The 20658-nt window shown below is 38.4% G+C and overlaps 2 protein-coding genes across 3 annotated transcripts in view; one reads left to right on the forward strand and one right to left on the reverse strand.

The window, feature by feature from the left end:
* fzy (cell division cycle 20 protein fzy) overlaps positions 1–20658 on the reverse strand; it is a 157216-nt gene that overhangs the window by 68157 nt on the left and 68401 nt on the right. The gene's annotated exons all lie outside the window — the stretch shown is intronic.
* Positions 646–19453, forward strand: LOC136843933 (uncharacterized). Its single transcript, XM_067112914.1, has 8 exons — positions 646–887; positions 9807–9937; positions 11010–11178; positions 12887–13066; positions 15515–15756; positions 16252–16461; positions 17179–17374; positions 18061–19453. Exons 1-8 carry the CDS (start codon positions 844–846, stop codon positions 18203–18205), a joined length of 1317 nt encoding a protein of 438 aa, XP_066969015.1. The 5' UTR covers positions 646–843; the 3' UTR covers positions 18206–19453.

Below are 20658 nucleotides of genomic sequence, written 5' to 3' on the forward strand. Positions count from 1 at the left end.
GAGAGAGAGAGAGAGAGAGGCAGTTGTAGGGTCGGGGAAAGGAGCATCAGATTCATACCATATCACTCATCCAAGCTAGTTAAATCAAAGTGAACAATAAAGGCTGTCCACCAGGGGATTCCGGAATGATCCTTGGAGTCCCGAACCCGGCACTGTGGAAGAAAACAATAACTCATCACAAAATTATCGAATATCTTCGAGGATTTTCGCTGGAAACGAGGCTTTGAATCAGTAAGCGTCCCCGCCTCTTCCAACACCGGTACCTGTCATTCTCCCAGGAGGCACTAAGGATATCCCCGTACATAAACAAATGAGATAATGACTCACAAAAATCCCAACGGTATGATTTATCTTGTGACATTAGACGCTTGAGCACAATCGTGCCTTATCGCACAGTGTTACGCAGGTGATGGCATTGAATACTTTGCAAGAAGTAAAACCTTACTGAAATCACTCTAAAAGTCTTTTATTATATTAGGAAATATATCTATAATAAGACAATCTAGATAAAAGAAAAGTATGATTAAGGATACACGGCAACATTAAAATTAGCACCCTTGAGAAAAAAAAAATGGAATTCTCAATGATAAGGCGACTGACAGCCCTGCTCCTTATTGCCGCTGGACCGGACGGGCACGGGTACTTCAGTACCCCAATAGTCTTCAGCGGGTCAGCACTGCAGTGACAGGCGAGGAACGCTCACCGGAATACCATCGCCGTCTTCTTCTCCTTCTTCTTCTTCTTCTTCTTCGTTTTCTCATGCGCGAAGGAAAGGAATCTCAGGATTAGCGAAGAAGAAGAAGAAGCCCTCCGTCGCCGCCGTCAACGCCAGGAAGCTGCAGAATGGAGCAGAAATCTTCCGTTTCAACCATTTCTGGATCAGTCCAGTAATTACACTTATTTTCTTTTTGGTATTTTGGATGTTTTTCACAGGGTGGTAAGCTGATAACTGCTTTCTAAGCCGGTGTTTTTATTCTTTTTGTCGTTAGTAAGTTAATATGTTTAAAATACCAAAATCAATTTTTATAGGAAACCCATCAAGAATTATGTATGTGTCCTGACCCATCTCTCTCTCTCTCTCTCTCTCTCTCTCTCTCTCTCTCTCTCTCTCTCTCTCTCTCTCTCTCTCCTGATTGCTTTCAATTGCTTGTCCCTCTTCTCAACAGGTATTGCATCATACTAGATTATTATTCAATCATAAACGTATGAGAATTATTGCACAATATCATCATTTTTCGACACGGATCAGGGACACAATATCGATTCTCATTTCACAATAACAGCCGTCTAATTGCGCGTCGATATACTGTTAAAAAGGATTTCCTAAGGTGATATAAATGTGACAGTTCCAAAAAAGTGATAAAGGTTAAAATGATATATTGCAGCTCCAACAATGATACCAGCAGTTGTATACTATTGCCTAGGTATATAGAGATTATTGATTGAACAGGAATGCCTGTAGTTGCATACTATTTCATATCTACTGTGTATAGAGATTACTGATTTAACAGAAATTAGCTAACAGAGGAAATCCCATCCTGTTGAGCAGGTTTGGGAAAAGCAAAGCCGTTTCACTTTAGGTTGCTGTCCCAAAGCTAAATGAGAGTTTAATTTCTAATAGGTCTTGAAGGTATATTGATCAGTGCTGTGATATTTCTCATTATGAATTACATTCAGGCAAACTGGTTTAGTCTGAGAGGCACAAAAACAAACGGAATATTGGTCTCTGTAATGAATGCCGTTCTCTGAAGACGAGTACAACTTCCCTGAAAAAAGCCCTGTAGGGGAGTAGTGCCGACAGTGCACCTCATGCAGTGTGCAGCAGGCATTGCAGAAGGTTCTTTGCAGCGTCCCTTCGGCCCCTAGCTGCAACCTCTTTCATTACTTTTACTGTACCTCCATTCATATTATATTTCTTCCACCTCGCTATCCACCCTCCCTTAACAAATATTTCATAGTGCAACTGCTTTGAGGTTTTCCTCCTGTTACACCTTCCAACCTACCTACTCTCACAATTTCCTTTCCAGCGCTGAATGACCTCATAGGTCCCAGTGCCTGGTAAGGGCCAAACTCCATATTCAATTCAATTCCCTGGATAAGAAATCTCCTGTCAGTTCTCTGAATAAGGGAGGCCGGCGTGAAGTTAATATATGATTAAATTTAAACGGAAGATTTAAAACAAATGCGCTTTTGGAGTGTTCGAAAGCAAGAGTCAGCAGGAATAGGACATAAGGCCCCCTGGGAGGAATTTTGGTAAAGTAATTACGCCATTGAATCAGAATGTCATTTTTTAGTTTTCTGTATAAGGAAACTATTGTGCCGGTTGTGTCTGTCCGTCCGCACTTTTTTCTGTCCGCACTTTTTTCTGTCAGCACTTTTTTCTGTCCGCACTTTTTCTGTCCGCACTTTTTCTGTCCGCACTTTTCTCTGTCCGCACTTTTTCTGTCCGCACTTTTTCTGTCCGCACTTTTTTCTGTCCGCGCTTTTTCCTGTCAGCACTTTTTTCTGTCCGCACTTTTCTCTGTCCGCACTTTTTTCTGTCCGCACTTTTTCCTGTCAGCACTTTTTTCTGTCCGCACTTTTTCTGGCCGCCCTCAGATCCTAAAAACTACTGAGGCTAGAGGGCTGCAAATTGCTATGTTGATCATCTACCCTCCAGTCATCAAACATACCAAATTGCAGCCCTCTAGCCTCCTCAGTAGTTTTGATTTTATTTAAGGTTAAAATTAGCCATGATCGTGCGTCTGGCAACGATATAGGACAGGCCGCCACCGGGCCGGGGTTAAAGTTTCACGGTCCGCGGCTCATACAGCATTATACCGAGACCACCGAAAGATAGATCTGTATTCGGTGGCCTTGATTATACGCTGTAGCTGCTGTACAGAAAACTCGATTGCGCCGAAGAAGCTCGGGTGCATTTTTTACTTGTTTTTAATCTTATCTATCTCTTGAAAGATAAGGTTCTGATTTGACCTTGATTACAAGTCCTACATGTCGTTGGTGATTAGAGTTTACATTAGAATATCAGTGCAATCACATATTATTGGGTTTGTAATGAGAGAGAGACTTATATTAATCTACTATTCCAGTGAGAGAGAGAGAGAGAGAGAGAGAGAGAGAGAGAGAGAGAGAGAGAGAGAGAGAGAGAGAGAGAGAGATCTGACGAGGCTTCCCAGAAGAAAGTGTAAATTCAAATTCTTATATAAAAAAGATTTCCTTCGGGAAACGAAGACAGTATTGAGGAATCCCAAGATAGAGATATTACGGCAAAGGTGTGAGAAAAAGCACTGGACTACTTTTTGTTAATTTCATTATCCTGGGCGTGGACTTGGGGTTGATGGGAGCTGATTTGCAAGCGATTATCATCGCGAGTTGGGAAGAAAAAAAAAAAAAAAGAAAATCGGATTATTTTTATCGCTTGAATATTTACTCACAGCACGCAAGCTCTATAAATGCTCGCATAATTCCAGTAATAAAATTGTTTATGAATACTGGGAAAATGGCGTTTAGTTTAAGCCGGACGAAAGACGTAAATAAACTAAACAAATAGCTTTTTTTTTTTTTCAAGGACAAAGCATGAGTAATCTAGAATCGTATTGGTTATGCAACGACTAGATAATGAAAGTCGAATGTCTCACCCTATTCACTTGGCCCACATGGGTAAACCACACACTGATATGAAAGTTTTGCCCGCACTCCAATAATTATGAAATGGGTCATAATTGCCTACCCAGGTCTTACGAAGGAAGTCAGTGGCGAAAGCTCGTGAGCTTTTGCGATCGCTTGAGAAGGCTATTATTCACCTCGATATTTCTACAGCACTTGAGCATGAGTAATAAAAGAGCGAGTTATTTTCACGGGAAATCAAAGGACAAAATAGCAAATTTGATTTAAACACTGAATGATTTATGAACTTTAGCGAAATTGATTCAGAGCCTTTTGCCTCAAGATTCCTTAATCTCAACATCTGCGCAATACGCGAAAACAGAAATTCGCAAATACTGATCTAAAATATATAAAACTCCTATACTTGTGCCACTGATAATAACAGAAAGATTAAAAAAATTGCACTTGTATCCATGGGAAGGATATAATTGCTAAGTACATTATGTACTTATGTTACATATTTGTTGAAGATCGTTGTTTATAATTCAATAAAGGTAAAAACAATCAATGCCTTTGGCCTCATGCAGTAAATGATCATATTATGACAGTACCGTGCTTCACAGTCTAACTGCTGGAAAAAAAAAGATAGCAGGACTAATAACTTTGTGCAGACAGCCCAAAGAGAAGTAACGATTACATCTAACGCGGTCAGTGAAGACTGACTCAGTAACCCATTAGCAAAGATAAATGAATTGGTATAAATTGATTTCTAAATAGTAGATTTTATGTCTATGATACGAAGCCGAATGTACTGTACAAGAATCCTTCAGGGTAACTGATAAATCAAATCCCTCAGCCTCCGTGATCGGTCGGATATATCAGAAGCGACATAAAAAAGAAGCACTATTATTTAGAGTTAAAAGTATAACCTTAGTTTTACCAGACCACTGAGCTGATTAACAGCTCTCCTACGGCTGGCCCGAAGGACTTGACTTATTTTACGTGGCTAAGAACCAACTGGTTACTTAGCAACGGGACCTACAGCTTATTGTGGAATCTATCACCAGAAATAAATTCCTCTAACTCTTCATCAGCCGGTCGGAGTCTCGAACTCGGGCCTAGCGAGTGCTAGTCCACAGCTCTACCGACTCTCCCAACGAAGAGCTAACTATCACTTAGAGCCTTATCATAATATCAGAGCCTAAGATCACACACCCTACTTTGGTCATGATCATGTTAGCTCCCAAAAACTGCGGGCCTTACTCTTTTTGTAATAACGTAACTTTTTCTTCTTCTTCTTCTTCTTCTTCTTCTTCTTCTTTTAACGTGCTTTCTTCCCATTTGTAAGAGGTAAGCACGATGCCTTCTTTTGAAGGACTTTGATTTGGCTTTTGGGTAGACTTTGTAATCTCGATCGGCTGCCCTGCCTGTCATCGCTTAGACCCCGGTAGCGTACGTACACGTATTGTACCAGTCACCAGCGCCCTTATTAATATGCATTTGAAATTATAATAATCATAATGACAATAATAACGGTAGTAATGCTTATATGATACTGTTTACATTATTTCAATGTTATGTAGCGATGGAGAGGATTAAAAGAGCCAAGTGGTACTCGGTGAAGGATGTCTATATGATTCAGAGAATATGTAGCCGTTTCAGGCAGAATGAGAAGGAAAGTAGGAATATTGGACTTTTGCAAATCCCCCCATTTGATCAGAGTGTGTAGCGAGCCTTAATGTTGAGTGTGTCAACATGGGAATATAAGATAGGTTATCATGGTATGAAATCATGCATACGTGGTTTGGATTTTTATCTTTTTATGTTATCCGTACCTGTAAATTAAACTTGACATTTTGATTACAGTCTTGTATATATGTATATATATATATGTGTGTGTGTGTATGGGTGTTGTGTATCGATATATATATATATATATATATATATATATATATATATATATATATATATATATATATGTGTGTGTGTGTGTGTGTGTGTGTGTGCGTGCATACGCTTGCGTGCTCCCGCACGTGTGTGCGTGATACGAACGCAGTTGAACAAAATGCACATATGCAAACAATTCGTGCCAAGAATAATACTCCCATGCAAAGATATCCTGAAATTAAGATAACCGTCGACACGGAGTAGACGACCAAAAAGAAAAAAAGAAAGAAAGAAACCTTCGTTACACGTCAATAACAAATGTGCCAGCGAATGGATGTGACGACCCCTCCATGACTGATGTCACAGTTTGGTCCCTGACACCGCATACCGTTCCTTACGAATTGTTTGGTCAGCGTGAAGTCGTGCGTTCGCCTTCATGCCCAGCCATCTTCGCTTATTGTCTCTAATAATTTCTTCCCTTTACCTTTCCCAACTTCGTTATGCAAGCCTTTTTTTTTTTTTTGTTTCGTTTGTGAAGTGGAGTTTCGCTTCACCGTTTCGTCAACAGAGATCTTACCCAAAGTCGTCGGGAACAGACGAGAAATCTGTTCTTTGGAAGTCCGTATAAACATGTTGTTTCCCTGAGGATGAAATGCGATCTGCGTATTGTCCCGGGACAGGTATCTGACTTCTGAATGCGTCGGCAAACGTATCGCTTTAATGAGAATTAAAACCACATAACATCATCTGAGTTGAGAATTGCGAACTTTGTGGTCGGTGTTATCTAAATTCCTGAAAAAAATTGCTTAGTTTTAAATGAGTATGCAAACTTTTTTTTTCATAGAACACAAACACACACACATGCCCACAAAAGGGGCCACTGACTTGAAATTCAAGCTTCCAAAGAAAACGGTGCCCATTTGAAATGAGTAATAGGAAATACAGGAAGGAGAGATCAGTTATTGGAAAAGAAAAAAAAGATAAATTAACAAAATAATAAACGAATGAATAAAAATGTAAGTAAAATACAAGGAGAATTGTCTTAGGGTAGTAATACATTGCATCTTTACTTGAACTCTTGAGGTTCCAATTGCACAACATTCTAAGGGAGGCTGTTCCACAGTCCAACGGTGTGAGGAATAAAGTACCTCTGGAACTGAGAAGTATATATATATATATATATATATATATATATATATATATATATATATATATATATATATATATATGATAATAGACGTTTTTAAAATAAGTACTATATGCTTCACTCATCGTTATCGCCACATTTTGGAATTGGAGGACAAAGAATATATTACGGAAATTAAAACATACATACCATAATATTAACGACAATGGTTTTATGCCATAATATTAATGACTATACTATAAAACCAAACTTATGTTAATAATAATGGCAATATATGATTAAAAGTTTGGCTTAATTTACGTGAGCTGAATGCGTTATAAAGAGAGTGAGATGAATACGACTTATATTATCTGTGATGCATAAGTAAGTTTTAGCTTAGACTTTTGATGATTCTCTGGAAATGCTCAACAAATCGACCAACAGGTAACCACTGCACACAATATAAGAGGAGGGCGGTCAGCAGGTCAGGTGGAACTCGAAACACTAAACTCTACGGAATTTGCCCATAATTTTTCACTATCCGTTCGCAGGAGAAAATCTGCTCGGTTAATTCTTATAACCCAGTGGTTCTTAAAACCTTTTTATTACCACGGCCCCGCTAAGAGTTGGTCCTTCCCTCCACGCCCCCCTTGCATGCATGAGTAAAATGCCCTCCCAGATTTAAAGGAAAATAAAAAAAAAAGAGGAAGAAGTTCCTCACTCTTGTTAAGAGAATAACGAATATAATCAGAGAATTTTATAATTTTCCCTGGGGCTGGCGCCTCCCCTGGAGATTGCTGAACGCCCCCCAGGTTAAGAATCACTGTTATAACATCTGTTCAACAAAACACAACAAGCAGGTAATGAAACTCAATGTTTAAACGTGCCATCGATAAGCCCGGGACGCTACTCACGCCTCAGGCTCATATATAAACATGCGTAATATCCTTTCGATTTGAACCTGCCATCTTGACCTATCTTATATTACTTTGAAATAAATAGAAATCTGAAATAAAAAGAAATGTCTAACTAATCCTGACCATAAATTCCCCGAGCCCAGAGAGTGCTATGGTTATCTCATATACGTAAATAATTTTCATCATTGTCATAGTTGAACAGGAACACATCTGAGGCATTAGAAATTCGAATCTGATGTTCTATAGGATGACATTTCAGTGTTTAACAAAAGGGAAATCCCTGCGGTGCAGTGTAAGCATTATTTAAGGTTCTTTGCAGCGTCCCTTCGGCCCCTAGCTGCAACTTCTGTCACTCCTCTTACTGTACCTCCGTTCATATTCCCTATCTTCCACCTAGCTATCCATCCTCTCCTAACAATTTTTTTTCACGGTGCAACTGCTTTGAGGTTTTCCCCCTTTTACACCTTTGTAACTTTCTACTCAATTTTCCTTTCAGCGCTGACTGACTTCGTAGGTCCCAGAGCTTGGCCTTTGGCCTAAAATCTATATTCCATTCCATTCCAATGAAAAGGACATGACCTGAGAAGTGTGGCAAAGTCACAACATTTCTCAGGTCATTCCTTTTTACTGAACGCTGAAATCTCAACATCCTATAGAACATTAGATTAGAGTTTCTAATACCTCGAATTTGCTCATTCTTTTCAAGGAACGTTTCGGGTGGGTCTCTGATATTCTTGTTAGGTCAACAAAAGGGCAAATGACGTTGAATGGCACAAAAAAACGTTAATTGTAACTCTATAGTTTTTTCCAAAGCTTGTCAGACTGAAGTTCGCAAATGTTCCGAGATTCGCCAACCTGGGCAAGCGAAATAATACTGATATTTTGCTTCAAACTGTTGTATCCTAAGAGATATTCGTTTCCTGTTCTCCAGAATTTTACCTTTTCGTGACCTTGTGACCTTGAAAACAAGTCAGTGAAGTGGTTATTTATGTCAAATAATGAATGGATCATGGATTATTTTCCTGCTAAACTTGATGACGATATGGTAAAGATGTTTCATCTAATAACAATAATATACATACTAACGACTTCAAATATTGTATGTGATGAATTTAGAGGCAAGCTGACATTGTTCGCAAAAATGGCGAAATAAAATCACCTGAGCTGATATTTCAAATTTGTGGACTAATTACCTGTACCTGAAATCGAAGTCATGGAATCGAAACTGGGTATCAAGAGTTGGGCATCAAAATTAAGTATATCTTAGTTTAACCAGACCACTGAGCTGGTTAACAGCTCTCCTAGGGCTGGCCCGAAGGACTAGATTTATTTTACGTGGCTAAGAACCAACTGGTTACCTAGCAACGGGACCTACAGCTTATTGTGGAATCCAAACCACATTATGCCGAGAAATGAATTTCTATCACCAGAAATAAAATCCTCTAATTCTTCATTGGCCGCTCGGAGAGTCGAACGCTGGGCCAACAGCGTGCTAGCCGGGAGCTCTACCCACCCCTCCAATGAAGAACTAGTGTTGGGTGTCAGGTGTAGGGAAGAATAGACTTCGGAGATTTCATAATCCCCAATGAAAAGAGGAGGTCCAGACTTTCCCTCCCAAAAAATACCATTCTGATCCTTCGCCTTCTTCTTTCTTCTACTGTAGGTTATATTTTGTCTCTTTAGTGACTGACTCCTCCATGAAAGTAAATCAGTGTTCCATCTCTGTCAAGGGCGATCATGTCTCTTTCACTCTGGGCTGAAATTAAAACGAATTGAATTTTTATTTTTAGTTTTTTTGTAGAAGAAAACTATTGTGCCGGCTTTGTCTGTCCGTCTGCACTTTATTCTGTCCGCACTTTTTTCTGTCCGCCCTCAGATCTTAAAAACTACTGGGGCTAGAGGGCTGCAAATTGGTATGTTGATCATCCACCCTCCGGTCATCAGACATACCAAATTGCAGCCCTCTAGCCCAAATATCTTTTATTTTATTTAAGGTTAAGGCTAGCCATAATCGTGCTTCTGGCAACGATATAGTATAGGCCACCACCAGGCCGTGGTTAAAGTTTCATGGTCCGCGGCTCCTACAGCATTATACAGAGACCACCGAAAGATAGATCTGTTTTCGGTGGCCTTAATTATACGCCGAAGAAACTTCGGCGCACTCTTCATTTGTTTACATATTAGTACAAATTTCAAAATCGTTTCATCTCTCCATGTTGCAATACCGCAGATAAATTCGATCATCTTAATATATCTCGTTCATATTTCAGGAGAATGGTAGTGGAGGAACCAGGAGAGGCGCCTAGGAAGGGCTTGGGCATGGGCATGACGGCGTTCTTCCTCATAGCGCAGATGGCTGGGGCAGGATTCCTGTCACTTCCCAAAGCTGTGGCCAATACTGGTAATATGACTTTCTTTTCTCCTTCGTTTCTCCATTAATCTGTTGGTTGTCTGTTATCACATTACCGCTGTTTTTCAGGCTCAGATAGGATCAAGGATAAGACCAAACTGGAGATAGATTAGTTGATAAAGGTTAAAGCAATATAAATCGGTAAAGCAATATGAATTCAGTATGGTTGCCAAATGAAGACTTGAAGTTGTCTTAACTATATAGCGGATCAAACTTTCCGTCCAAACGGAAATTGAAAACTGCTACAAAAGAAATAAGAAATGAGTTACTAGACTGTTCACTCACACATCCAGACTGAATGCCAGCACGAACATAATGAAAAAAAAAGTGACATGACCCACATTCAAAAACAAAAACATAAAAATTATCAAAATTATGCCATCAACTTTATACAATTGGCACAGGAAGCTAACACGAATGAGAAAGATTGTGGTAATATTTATTTTTCAGCCGTTCAGTCTATAAAAAGGGTCTTCGTCCGCGAACAAACATTATATATATGTATACTATTATTATTTGAAAACTTCATTTTCTTTCAGTTTGCATACAGGCATACAGGACCCTAAAACTTAAAAATTTACGACCTATATCCACAAGGATTCCTTAAAAAGAGCGATAATATCCCTGAAGACAACTTGTGAAAGAGAAAAATATTACAGAGAATTTTGGGAACACGGGAGAAGGCAAGACATTCCAAAACTGGAAGTCGAAAGAGAGGTTAAAAGCGTCATCAAGATGACCGACTAGCTTCGCAAGAACCTCTTGCAGTTTTAGTGAGAGGCCAAATCTGTTACCTACCTTTTTTTCATTAAAAGAACTGAATGATATTCTGCAGCATCAGCTTTTATAAAGATAAAAAATTCATGTATGGGTGACAATTCTTCCATATCTAACAGCCGTTTTTTATAAACAAAAGTCTTCGAAACGTCACTGAGGAATTGTTTAGCTCCAACTCATTGCCAAACAGCGACAGGAGCTGAGGCCAAAGTAGACAAAGATGAAATCATACCTTTTTTTTAAAGATAAATCATAATTTATTTATTTATTATTTTTTTTTTTTCAGGATGGATCGGGATTGCTCTCATGATCATCTTCTGCGCCATGGTCGGGTTTTCGGGGACCCGACTTGGTCTGGCCTGGGTGATCTTGGAAGAACGCTGGCCCGAATACAAGGGGGCTTCGAGAATGCCTTATATGGACATCGCCGAGAGAGCTCTTGGAAAACACGGAAGGTTGAGTGATCCGTATTTTCTGTTTGGTTTTGCTTTCATTTCCAAATTTTATCAGAATTTCGTTTCACGATTTTAGTTTTCTGCAAAAGAAAACTATCGAGATGGCTTTGTCTGTCCGTCCGCCCTCAGATCTTAAAAACTACTGAGGCTAGAGGGCTGCATATTGGCATGTTGATCATCCACCCCCTAATCATCAAACATACCAAATTGCAGCCCTCTAGCCTCAGTAGTTTTCATTTCAATTAAGGTTAAATCAATTTAGGCATAATCGTGCTTCTGAAAACTATATGAGATAGGCCACCAGCAGTCCGTGGTTAAAGTTCATGGGTCGCGGCTCATGCAGCATTATACCGACACCACCGAAAGATAGATCTATTTTCGGTGGCCTTGATTATACGCTGTAGCGGTTGTACAGAAAACTCGATTGCGCCGAAGAAACTTCGGGGCAATTTTAACTTGTTTTACGCTAAGAGACAGATATTTGTTAATAAAAACTTATACCCCGGGTTTGATCATTCAGCTGTTAATAAGTCTTCTTATTCATCCGTCCAAAAAAGATTTATGGTACGATGCTTGATCTTTGGTATAGCTCTTAACTTTCTTCCATTCTGGAATATTCCTGGATACTGTACATATTTCATTACAGTCAGTTTCTCTAAACCAAGTTGCGCTATATAGAATGTATTTAATCGAGTTTCTTTTAGAATATGATAATAAAAGATTTTTGGGAACGGGAAGAAACGATTTCACGTCAGTTTTCAAGATAGTTGAATTCTCTGACATTTGGCTAGAGACGCAAGGTTCAGTTGGATGGAAATCTACTTATTTAAATGGCTGGAAGCGTACTGGTATTTTTAATTTAATCGTACACTAAAGCAATGAGAAAGTAAGAATACTTAACGATTGGAATAGTGCTCATAACGGCATGTCTAATTTGTTTGGTACATTTGAAGGCTTCTGTGTGTAGACGATAATTGCAGATGACTGGACCATTTGAATAATATGTAATCTTGTAAGACAGGCAATGCAAAAAAAAAAGATAACAGACCTTAACATAAATAAAGAAATAAGTGGAGGAAGAATTAAAAATAAAAAATTGATATATAACTATTTCAGAAAAGAAGAATACAATTCAGTGAGCCGAGGTAGTATTATCATAAAGTTTCCCAGTTGTTTTGAATTCTTTTATCGTAATATAAGGGCATTTTAGGTTTGAATTAATTATATATTCTAACTTATTTTCATTTCCTCTGAGATTCAGAGCCACGTGAAGTTATTGCTTGTACTGAGGCTTTTTAACGTAGCCTGAAGATCATCAGGTTTAATTAAAAATTTCACTGGACTGAATACAGAATTTAGGCCAAAGGCCAAGCGCTGGGGCCTATGAAGTCATTCAGCGCTCAAACATCCTGATGCCTCATAGAAAAACAATTTAGCCTGCAATATGTTATCATCATCATCATCATCATCCAGGTGCCATATCCCCAAGGACGTCGGCAATCATGGCTCGCCACTCCTCTCCATTTCCGGCTCTCTGCAGCAACCGAGCTGCAGACATTCTTCCTCCAGTCATATATTTTTGTCTAGGTCTTCCTCTCGGCCTCCTTCCATTGATTTTACCAGTGACAGAGAGATGTTCTAGTTCTTGTCTTCTCACTACGTGACCCACAATACGGGATATGTCTAACAAACACCATCTTTCCCTCAGGAGGCTGGCTCTTGCATGTGTCCTGATCACGATCATCGGAGGAACCATCGTCTTTCTGCTCCTGATGGCCGGGTTCTTCAACATGGGTCTGGTCCCTTCATTGTCCATCTGCGAGTGGTTGCTCATCATCGCAGCCGTGGCTCTGCCTTTTACCTGGCTCGGAACTCCCAAAGATTTTTGGTAAGTTTTTCCCGTTGAGGTCAGGGCTAAGGAGAGATAAGGGGGGTGGTTGGTTCCTCTAAAAGCTAAATTCTTGGTTTGTTTCGAATAAAGTTATTATTGGTTGTAATTATTTGTGCTTAGAGCTCAGACCAACTTTTACGAATGAGTATTCATACCTGACTTTACACTAGTTAACGAAGTTATTTAATATATATCCTCCTACTTTAATCAGAGAGAGAGAGAGAGAGAGAGAGAGAGAGAGAGAGAGAGAGAGAGAGAGAGAGAGAAAATATGCAATTTCGAAAATGGCAATCCGTTTTGACATTGGCAACTGATTTCACCTTTGAAACCACAGAGACGGACTGCAGAGAGAGAGAGAGAGAGAGAGAGAGAGAGAGAGAGAGAGAGAGAGAGAGAGAGAGAGAGAGATTCATTCCATGTCTTCAAGGAGCTTTAGAAAGCGGCGACTGAGTTGTGTCTATTTCCAAATTTAATTCAAACGAATGTGTTTGACAAATTTTTACTTTTTTGCAAGGAGCTGGTACCACAAAGACCTGAAATTAATGACAAGATAGCGCGTGAAATTGCAACCTCTGGTCCGTACCCTGACTATTATTATTATTATTATTATTATTATTATTATTATTATTATTATTATTATTATTATTATTATTATTAGATTCGGGTTCCCAAGAAGCATCTACGACATTTAGGGAAGGAAGCAGGGTCAGTTATCTTAGTTTATGAGTTTTAGAAACTAAAAATCCCAACTGCAGTCTTTAACGTAAAATTAATTCCAAATCTATCAAATTTTTTCAGCTCAACCTAAAATTTCGCTTTTCCTGGTAACCAAAATACATAATAATATTTTAAGCCCACTTATTTTTAATTCCTTTATTCTTGACTGCTCTGGATTTATTCTAGGACGGAAGGTGACGCCTGAACTGATATTTTCCATGAATTTTCCTTTTTTAAACTACAGCCTGGTCCAAAGATCCAGAATACCTGTAGGTCAGTGATTATAACGGTCCTTAGCTGAGCACTGCATATATATATATATATATATATATATATATATATATATATATATATATATATATATATATATATATATATATGTATGTATATATTATATATATAATATATATATTTATATATATATTATATATTTATATGTTATATATATATTATATATATACATATATACATATACATATATATATATATATATATATATATATATATATATATATATATATATATATATATATATGTTATACCAAATTGCTTTTACAGTGAACTAAGCACCTCCAATAGAAAAAATATCCCAAGGAAACTGAAATTATTCTCAAACCCGCCCCTCCTCCAATATGACCCAGTAATAGTATTAAAATAACAAACAAAGGCGATTTTAAAATTAATTTTACCTGTAGAACGGACAGTGCCTAAGATGGACACGGGTCCCTTCGAATTCCTGTGAGCAGCCAAATTGCATGAGTGGTAAAATTTCGTTTCTGTAAGCATTAGGAATAAGAATCAGAGGGTATTCATCTTTTAACAGGCGTTGAGACTCTAAAGCAATGGTTCTTAACCTGGGGCGCCTGTACGAAACCTTAAACCTAGGGGTACGAGACATGGTAGCCAGTGCAATGGTATTGTATATTTACTGCATATTTGTCATATGTTTGTATTGTATTTGTACTATTAATGAAAACGAAAAAACGCACTTCAATTTACCAGAATAATGCGCTCATGCTTTGAAGCTAACTATTTTGCCTCAGAGGCATTCGAAAAATGACATAATTAGTCGCCAAATATTTTTTCGAAATTTGCTGATGTCTTGAACAATTTACATTGCCCGGAACGACTGTAATTTATGTAGTATATATATAGTTATTTTTTTTATCTATGTATTTATTTATTTATATAGTTATTTTTATCTATGTATTTATTTATTTATTTATATAGTTTTCATCTATGTATTTATTTGTTTATAGTGTTATTTTTTATCTATGTATGCATTTATTTATATATGTATTTATTTATTTATATATGCATGTTTATTTATTTATCTATGTATGTATGTATTTATTTATTTATTAATTATATATATATATTATTTATTTATTACCTATGTATAAATAAATAAATTACTACATAGATAAATAATATTTATTTATCTATGTATTTATTTATTTATCTATCTATGCACGTATTTATTTATGCATGTACTTATTTATTTATTTATCTATGTATTTCATTATTTATTCATTTATTTACCTATGTATTTACATATTTATTTATTTGCCTATGCATTTATTTATTTGTCTAATTCCATATATATATTTTTTTTTCGCGCAGGCAAGCCTTATTTACCTATGTATTTATATATTTATTTATTTGTCTGTCCATTCATTTATTTATCTAATTCCATATATATATGTCTCACTTTTTTTTTCTGCGCAGGCAAGCCTCAGTGATCGCAGTGGTGGCGACAGCAGTCGCCTGCATCGTGATCTTCGTTGAGGTGCTCCTCGAGATCGACGAGTACCCCAACCCTTACTACCAGAACCCGTCGATCGTCTCCTTCTCCCTGGGATTCGGCGCCATCCTCTTCGCCTTCGGCGGCGCCTCCGTGTTCCCGACGATCCAGAACGACATGGCGGACAGGACGCTCTTCACCAGGAGCGTCGTCATCTCCTTCGTCAGTAAGGATTCGTGATGAACGGTTGAAGTTTTCCCTCATTCCTGGTAAAGTTTGGTGAACGAAGTGTTGACTCGTTGGTAATTATTTGAGGAATTGGGGTTCGAATGTGAGGTTGAGGCCTGATGCCGAGCGCTGGGACCTGTGAAGTCGTTCAGCGCTGAAACGGGATATTGAGAGTAAAGGAGGTTTGAAAGGTGTAACAAGAGGAAAACCTCAAAGCAGTTGTACTGTGAAACAATTGTAGGAGAGGGTGCAAAGTATAATGGAAGAAAGAGGATATGAACGGAGGTAGAGTAAAATGAATGAAAGGGGTTGCAGCAAGGGGCCTAAGAAAGAGACGCTGCAAAGAACCTTGAGTAATGCCTACAGTGCACCACGTGAGGTGCAGTGAGGGATTATTTAAGGACTGGTGACCAACGTACAGGTTTGGTTATCCAAAAACATTGCCATATAAATATACGTATATTTTTCTTCTATTTTTTTTTTTTTTTTACAGGCCTGCTGTCCTTGTACCTGCCTGTCGCAGTGGCAGGATACGTCGTGCAGGGCTTCGAGGTGCAGGACAACATCCTTCTCTCCGTCGATATTAATAATCCAGTCATCAAGGCCGCCATCGTCATGGAGATTCTCAACCTCTTCGGAACTTACCTCATCACCTTCAACCCCATTGGCCAGACCTTCGAGGGACTTCTCAATATAGAAGGCAGTAGGTGACCAGAGGATTTGATTGGAAATGATCTCAGGAGGAGGTGTAAATGACTCCCCCTTAGAATGTTTGATTGGAGAGATGATGAACTACTTCACTTTGTCCAGCCGTTTTCCATGGGATTTCCATGTAAACGCCTCCTGTTGAAGGCGGGGTTATAGATGTGGCTGGAATGTTAGCTTCTGACGAGGTGCTGAGTAAAGATGATTGTTATTATAAACAGCCGTTATCTTTGTGTTTGCTTTCCTGTCATATTTAGCACCACTTGTCAATTATTAATTTATATATATATATATATATATATATATATATATATATATATATATATATATATATATATATATATATATATATATATAGTTATAGTTATAGTTATTCTGTAACTTGCTAAATCAATTTGTTTCCTGATCTTGACATTTTTGAGGTTGTGATGATTCCAGAATTTTGATGTTCTCTCTCTCTCTCTCTCTCTCTCTCTCTCTCTCTCTCTCTCTCTCTCTCCCCCTGAATTTCTCTTTCTCTCTCTCTCCTTCAATTTCTCTCTCTCTTTCTCTCTCTCTCCTTCAATTTCTCTCTCTCTCTCTCTCTCTCTCTCTCTCTCTCTCTCTCTCCCCTTCAATTTCTCTCTCTCTCTTTCTCTATCTCTCCTTCAATTTCTCTCTCTCTCTCTCTCTCTCTCTCTCTCTCTCTCTCTCTCTCTCTCTCTCTCTCTGACAGAGTTCGGTCTGCCTCGCATTCTCCTCCGGTCGGGAATCGTCATCTTTGAGGTGCTCGTCGGGCTGGCAGTGCCGGATTTCGGGATGATCCTCAATCTGATTGGCGGTTCCACGGTGACACTGTGCACCTTCGTCCTGCCCCCGTTGATGTACATGAAGCTCGTCGACATGGAGAGAGAGCCCTCGTGGCCGGAAAGGTAAGCAGGGAGGTATACCTCTGTCATTCACCTGACGGCTTACGTACCCCCTGGGTGTACTTCTATGCAAATTTCTGAGATGTTTGCTAGTATTGCACCAGCCCCGGTTTTTTTTTTTTTTTTTTGCCATGTCCCTAGGTTAGGTTAGGTTTAGGTTAGGTTCGGTTAAGGTTAAGGTTAGGTTCAGGTTAGGTTTGAATAGAGTGTCTCTTTAATAACTTGGGTGTGGGAAACATAATAGATAATTCTATGGTTAGTTTTTAAGACATGGCGTTCCGCTTTTTCCAGGGAAAGGTCCCGGTACTCGGTTACTTCTCTGGAAAATGCAGCCCGTTTGGCACTTGTTGTTTCTGTTTATCTATTTATTTTACATTCTATTTAGTCTGTTCACACCTGACTGTCCAACCTCTTTAACTTTATCCCACTCAAATTTGCCATTCCTATTTGAAAACCAACGCCACGAGTCTCGAAATGTGACTCATCTGTCAAACTTTCAGTGGGTTAGTTAGGTGAAGTCCACAGGTCCACAACAGGCCTCTCATTCCCTTTTAACACTTTACTAGCATTGCAGCAGCCCTTGGTCAAAGGCTCGTGCTAAGCACTCCTTAATCACCCAGCATTCCGAAGTGATTCCGGAATAATCAGAATTCGAAATATCAGCTGATCGCGCCATTTCTGTCTTCCAGGTCGATACCTCTGTGGGAAAGGATCTTACTGTGGGAAATCATCATCGTGGGCGTCATTGGAGGCGTAGCTTCAACGGCCTCAGCTGTCATGGGCATCATCACCCAGTCCTTCGGTAACACTTGTTTCAACAATTTCTACGGTTAGTTAAGCGTCCTCCGTTCGTATACGCAAATACGCGTCGCAGATTCGAACGACCGTCCGGGCGCACTTTGGGGCAAAGAAGATCCCGGCGTTAAAGAATGGAATATCGGGGCATTAGAAGAAGGATCATATTACAAAGTGCCAAAATTTACTTTCTGTCAAGGACTTTTTCAACACAGGCAGGGATGTCCGAAGAGATTAAACCATTCAGTGATCTGAATGTTTCAGAACCTTCGTGGTTCCAGAACACCTTCGCAATTAACTGCAGCAACCCAGCCAGCGACTTATCAAACTGCATCTATTTATTCAAGACCAAAATGCCCAGAAAAGTTTTGTGTAATACATGTGCTCGATAGTGACGGTCCTCAGACATCAGCGTTTAGATAGAAATACTTTGAAACACTAATGGTAAGGATGTACGCAACTTAACGTTAAACACAGACTTGCGCTAATCAGTTGCGACATTTCAAAGGCGTGACGACGGGAAATTCTAGAATGATAATCATGATGGTGTGAATATAATAAGAGCCAACTCAATCTGCTATACCCGAGAAATATGCGCATTGCTAATCTACAACGATCTCCACTTGTAAAAATGATAACCAGGAGAGAATATGCCAACTTTGGACCCTAATCTCCATTTGACCACATTCTGTTTACAACAGAGTTCTATGGGCGTAGTCATCTACTTTTTTAACACTTAAATGCCGGGTGGTGAAGACGTGTTGCCGTTGTAACGTGTGGTTCCTGATCCAGGTGGTCACAGGATGTGAAAGTGAGGTTTCAGAGGTCACTCAAAAATTGTTTGATAGTTTGCTATCGCATCCTTTATATTGCATGGGCCTTCTATCGTTAACATTCAGGAAAGTGCATTTAGAGAAATATGAAACGTAATTATGGGAGGTTAAGGTTTTTTGGACATTGAAAAGATTGTAAACAACCTTGCAATTTGTTTTTATTATTTTAGGTAGTTCTGTCTCATGAACTTATTTGAATTCACTGTGTACACACTTGAAATTTCCTAGGCGTTGTCGACAACAAAAACAAGATTCTGTCAAGTACGCGTAACTCGCTTCTACTGCTTTTAATCGTTTCTGACCTAAAGACGGATTGTTTGACGAAATCAGTTTCTTCAAAACTGTTTTGTTAGAGACGAAATCCTCCTATTTTGAAAACTGTCTTACCTGGAAAACACGAACTAATACTTTGTACATATATAGAGCTTTAAGTTTTCATATATAAACAGTAAATTGAATTCTTTCATTATCCTTTTTTTAGTTTTCTGTAAAAGAAAACTATTGTGCCGGCTTTGTCCGTCCGTCCTTACTTTTTCTGCCCGCCCTCAGATCTCAAAATCTACTGAGGCTAGAGGGCTGCAACTTGGTATGTTGATCATCCACCCTCCAGTCATCAATCATACCAAATTGCAGCCCTCTAGCCCCAGTAGTTTTTATTTTATCTAAGGTTAAAGTTAGTCATGATCGTGCGTCTGGCACCGCTACAGGTGCCAACAACGCAGGCCACCACCGGGCCGCGGCTGAGAGTTTCATACAACATCATACCCTGTACAGACAACTCATTTTTCACCTGTTTTTTTCTTAGTGACGCTTGAGATTTTGAAATGTTCTAACAGAGAATATTCGTTTACCCAGACTAAAGATTATACTTGTCACGATGGAACGAAGTCTGGTTTAAAGAAAATAGCAAGAGTACCATTCTCAACATACTGGTTTATATCCTATCCCAGCACTGATATCAAATCCTGCCTTGGCCTCAGTGCTGCTGCTGTGTGAAACAGCAGAAGCAGCAGAAACAGCAGGGGTGACTCTGAAGGTAGGCCTACCTAAAACCTCATAAGTGTGAATTTTATTTCACCCTGCAATTCAAACTCTTCTTTCTGTATTTTCCTTTACCTCCTCTTACTTCTTCCTAATGAACACCATAATAATAATAATAATAATAATAATAATAATAATAATAATAATAATAATAATAATATTCTTTGGAAACTTGAATTTCAAGTCAGTGGCCCCTTTGGTGGGCATGTTTCATATGAATAGGGTTCATTTTCTGAATAATAATAATAATAATAATAATAATAATAATAATAATAATAATAATAATAATAAGAAGAAGAAGAAGAAGAAGAAGAAGAAGAAGAAGAAGAAGTCAATGGCCCCTGTCGGCTTGTTCCATATGAATAGGTTTCATCCTCTGAATAATAATAATAATAATAATAATAATAATAATAATAATAAGTCAATGGCCCCTTTGGTGGGCTTGTTCCATATGAATAGGTTTCACCTTCTGAATAATAATAATAATAATAATAATAATAATAATAATAATAGTAATAATAATAATAATAATAATAATAATAATAATAATAATAATAATAATAATAATAATAATAATAGTTCTTAAAACTCACTTCACTGCCATAAAGGACTGGTTGG

The sequence above is a fragment of the Macrobrachium rosenbergii genome, chromosome 12, assembly GCF_040412425.1.
Source record: "Macrobrachium rosenbergii isolate ZJJX-2024 chromosome 12, ASM4041242v1, whole genome shotgun sequence".
In the NCBI taxonomy this organism is placed as follows: Eukaryota; Metazoa; Arthropoda; class Malacostraca; order Decapoda; family Palaemonidae; genus Macrobrachium; species Macrobrachium rosenbergii.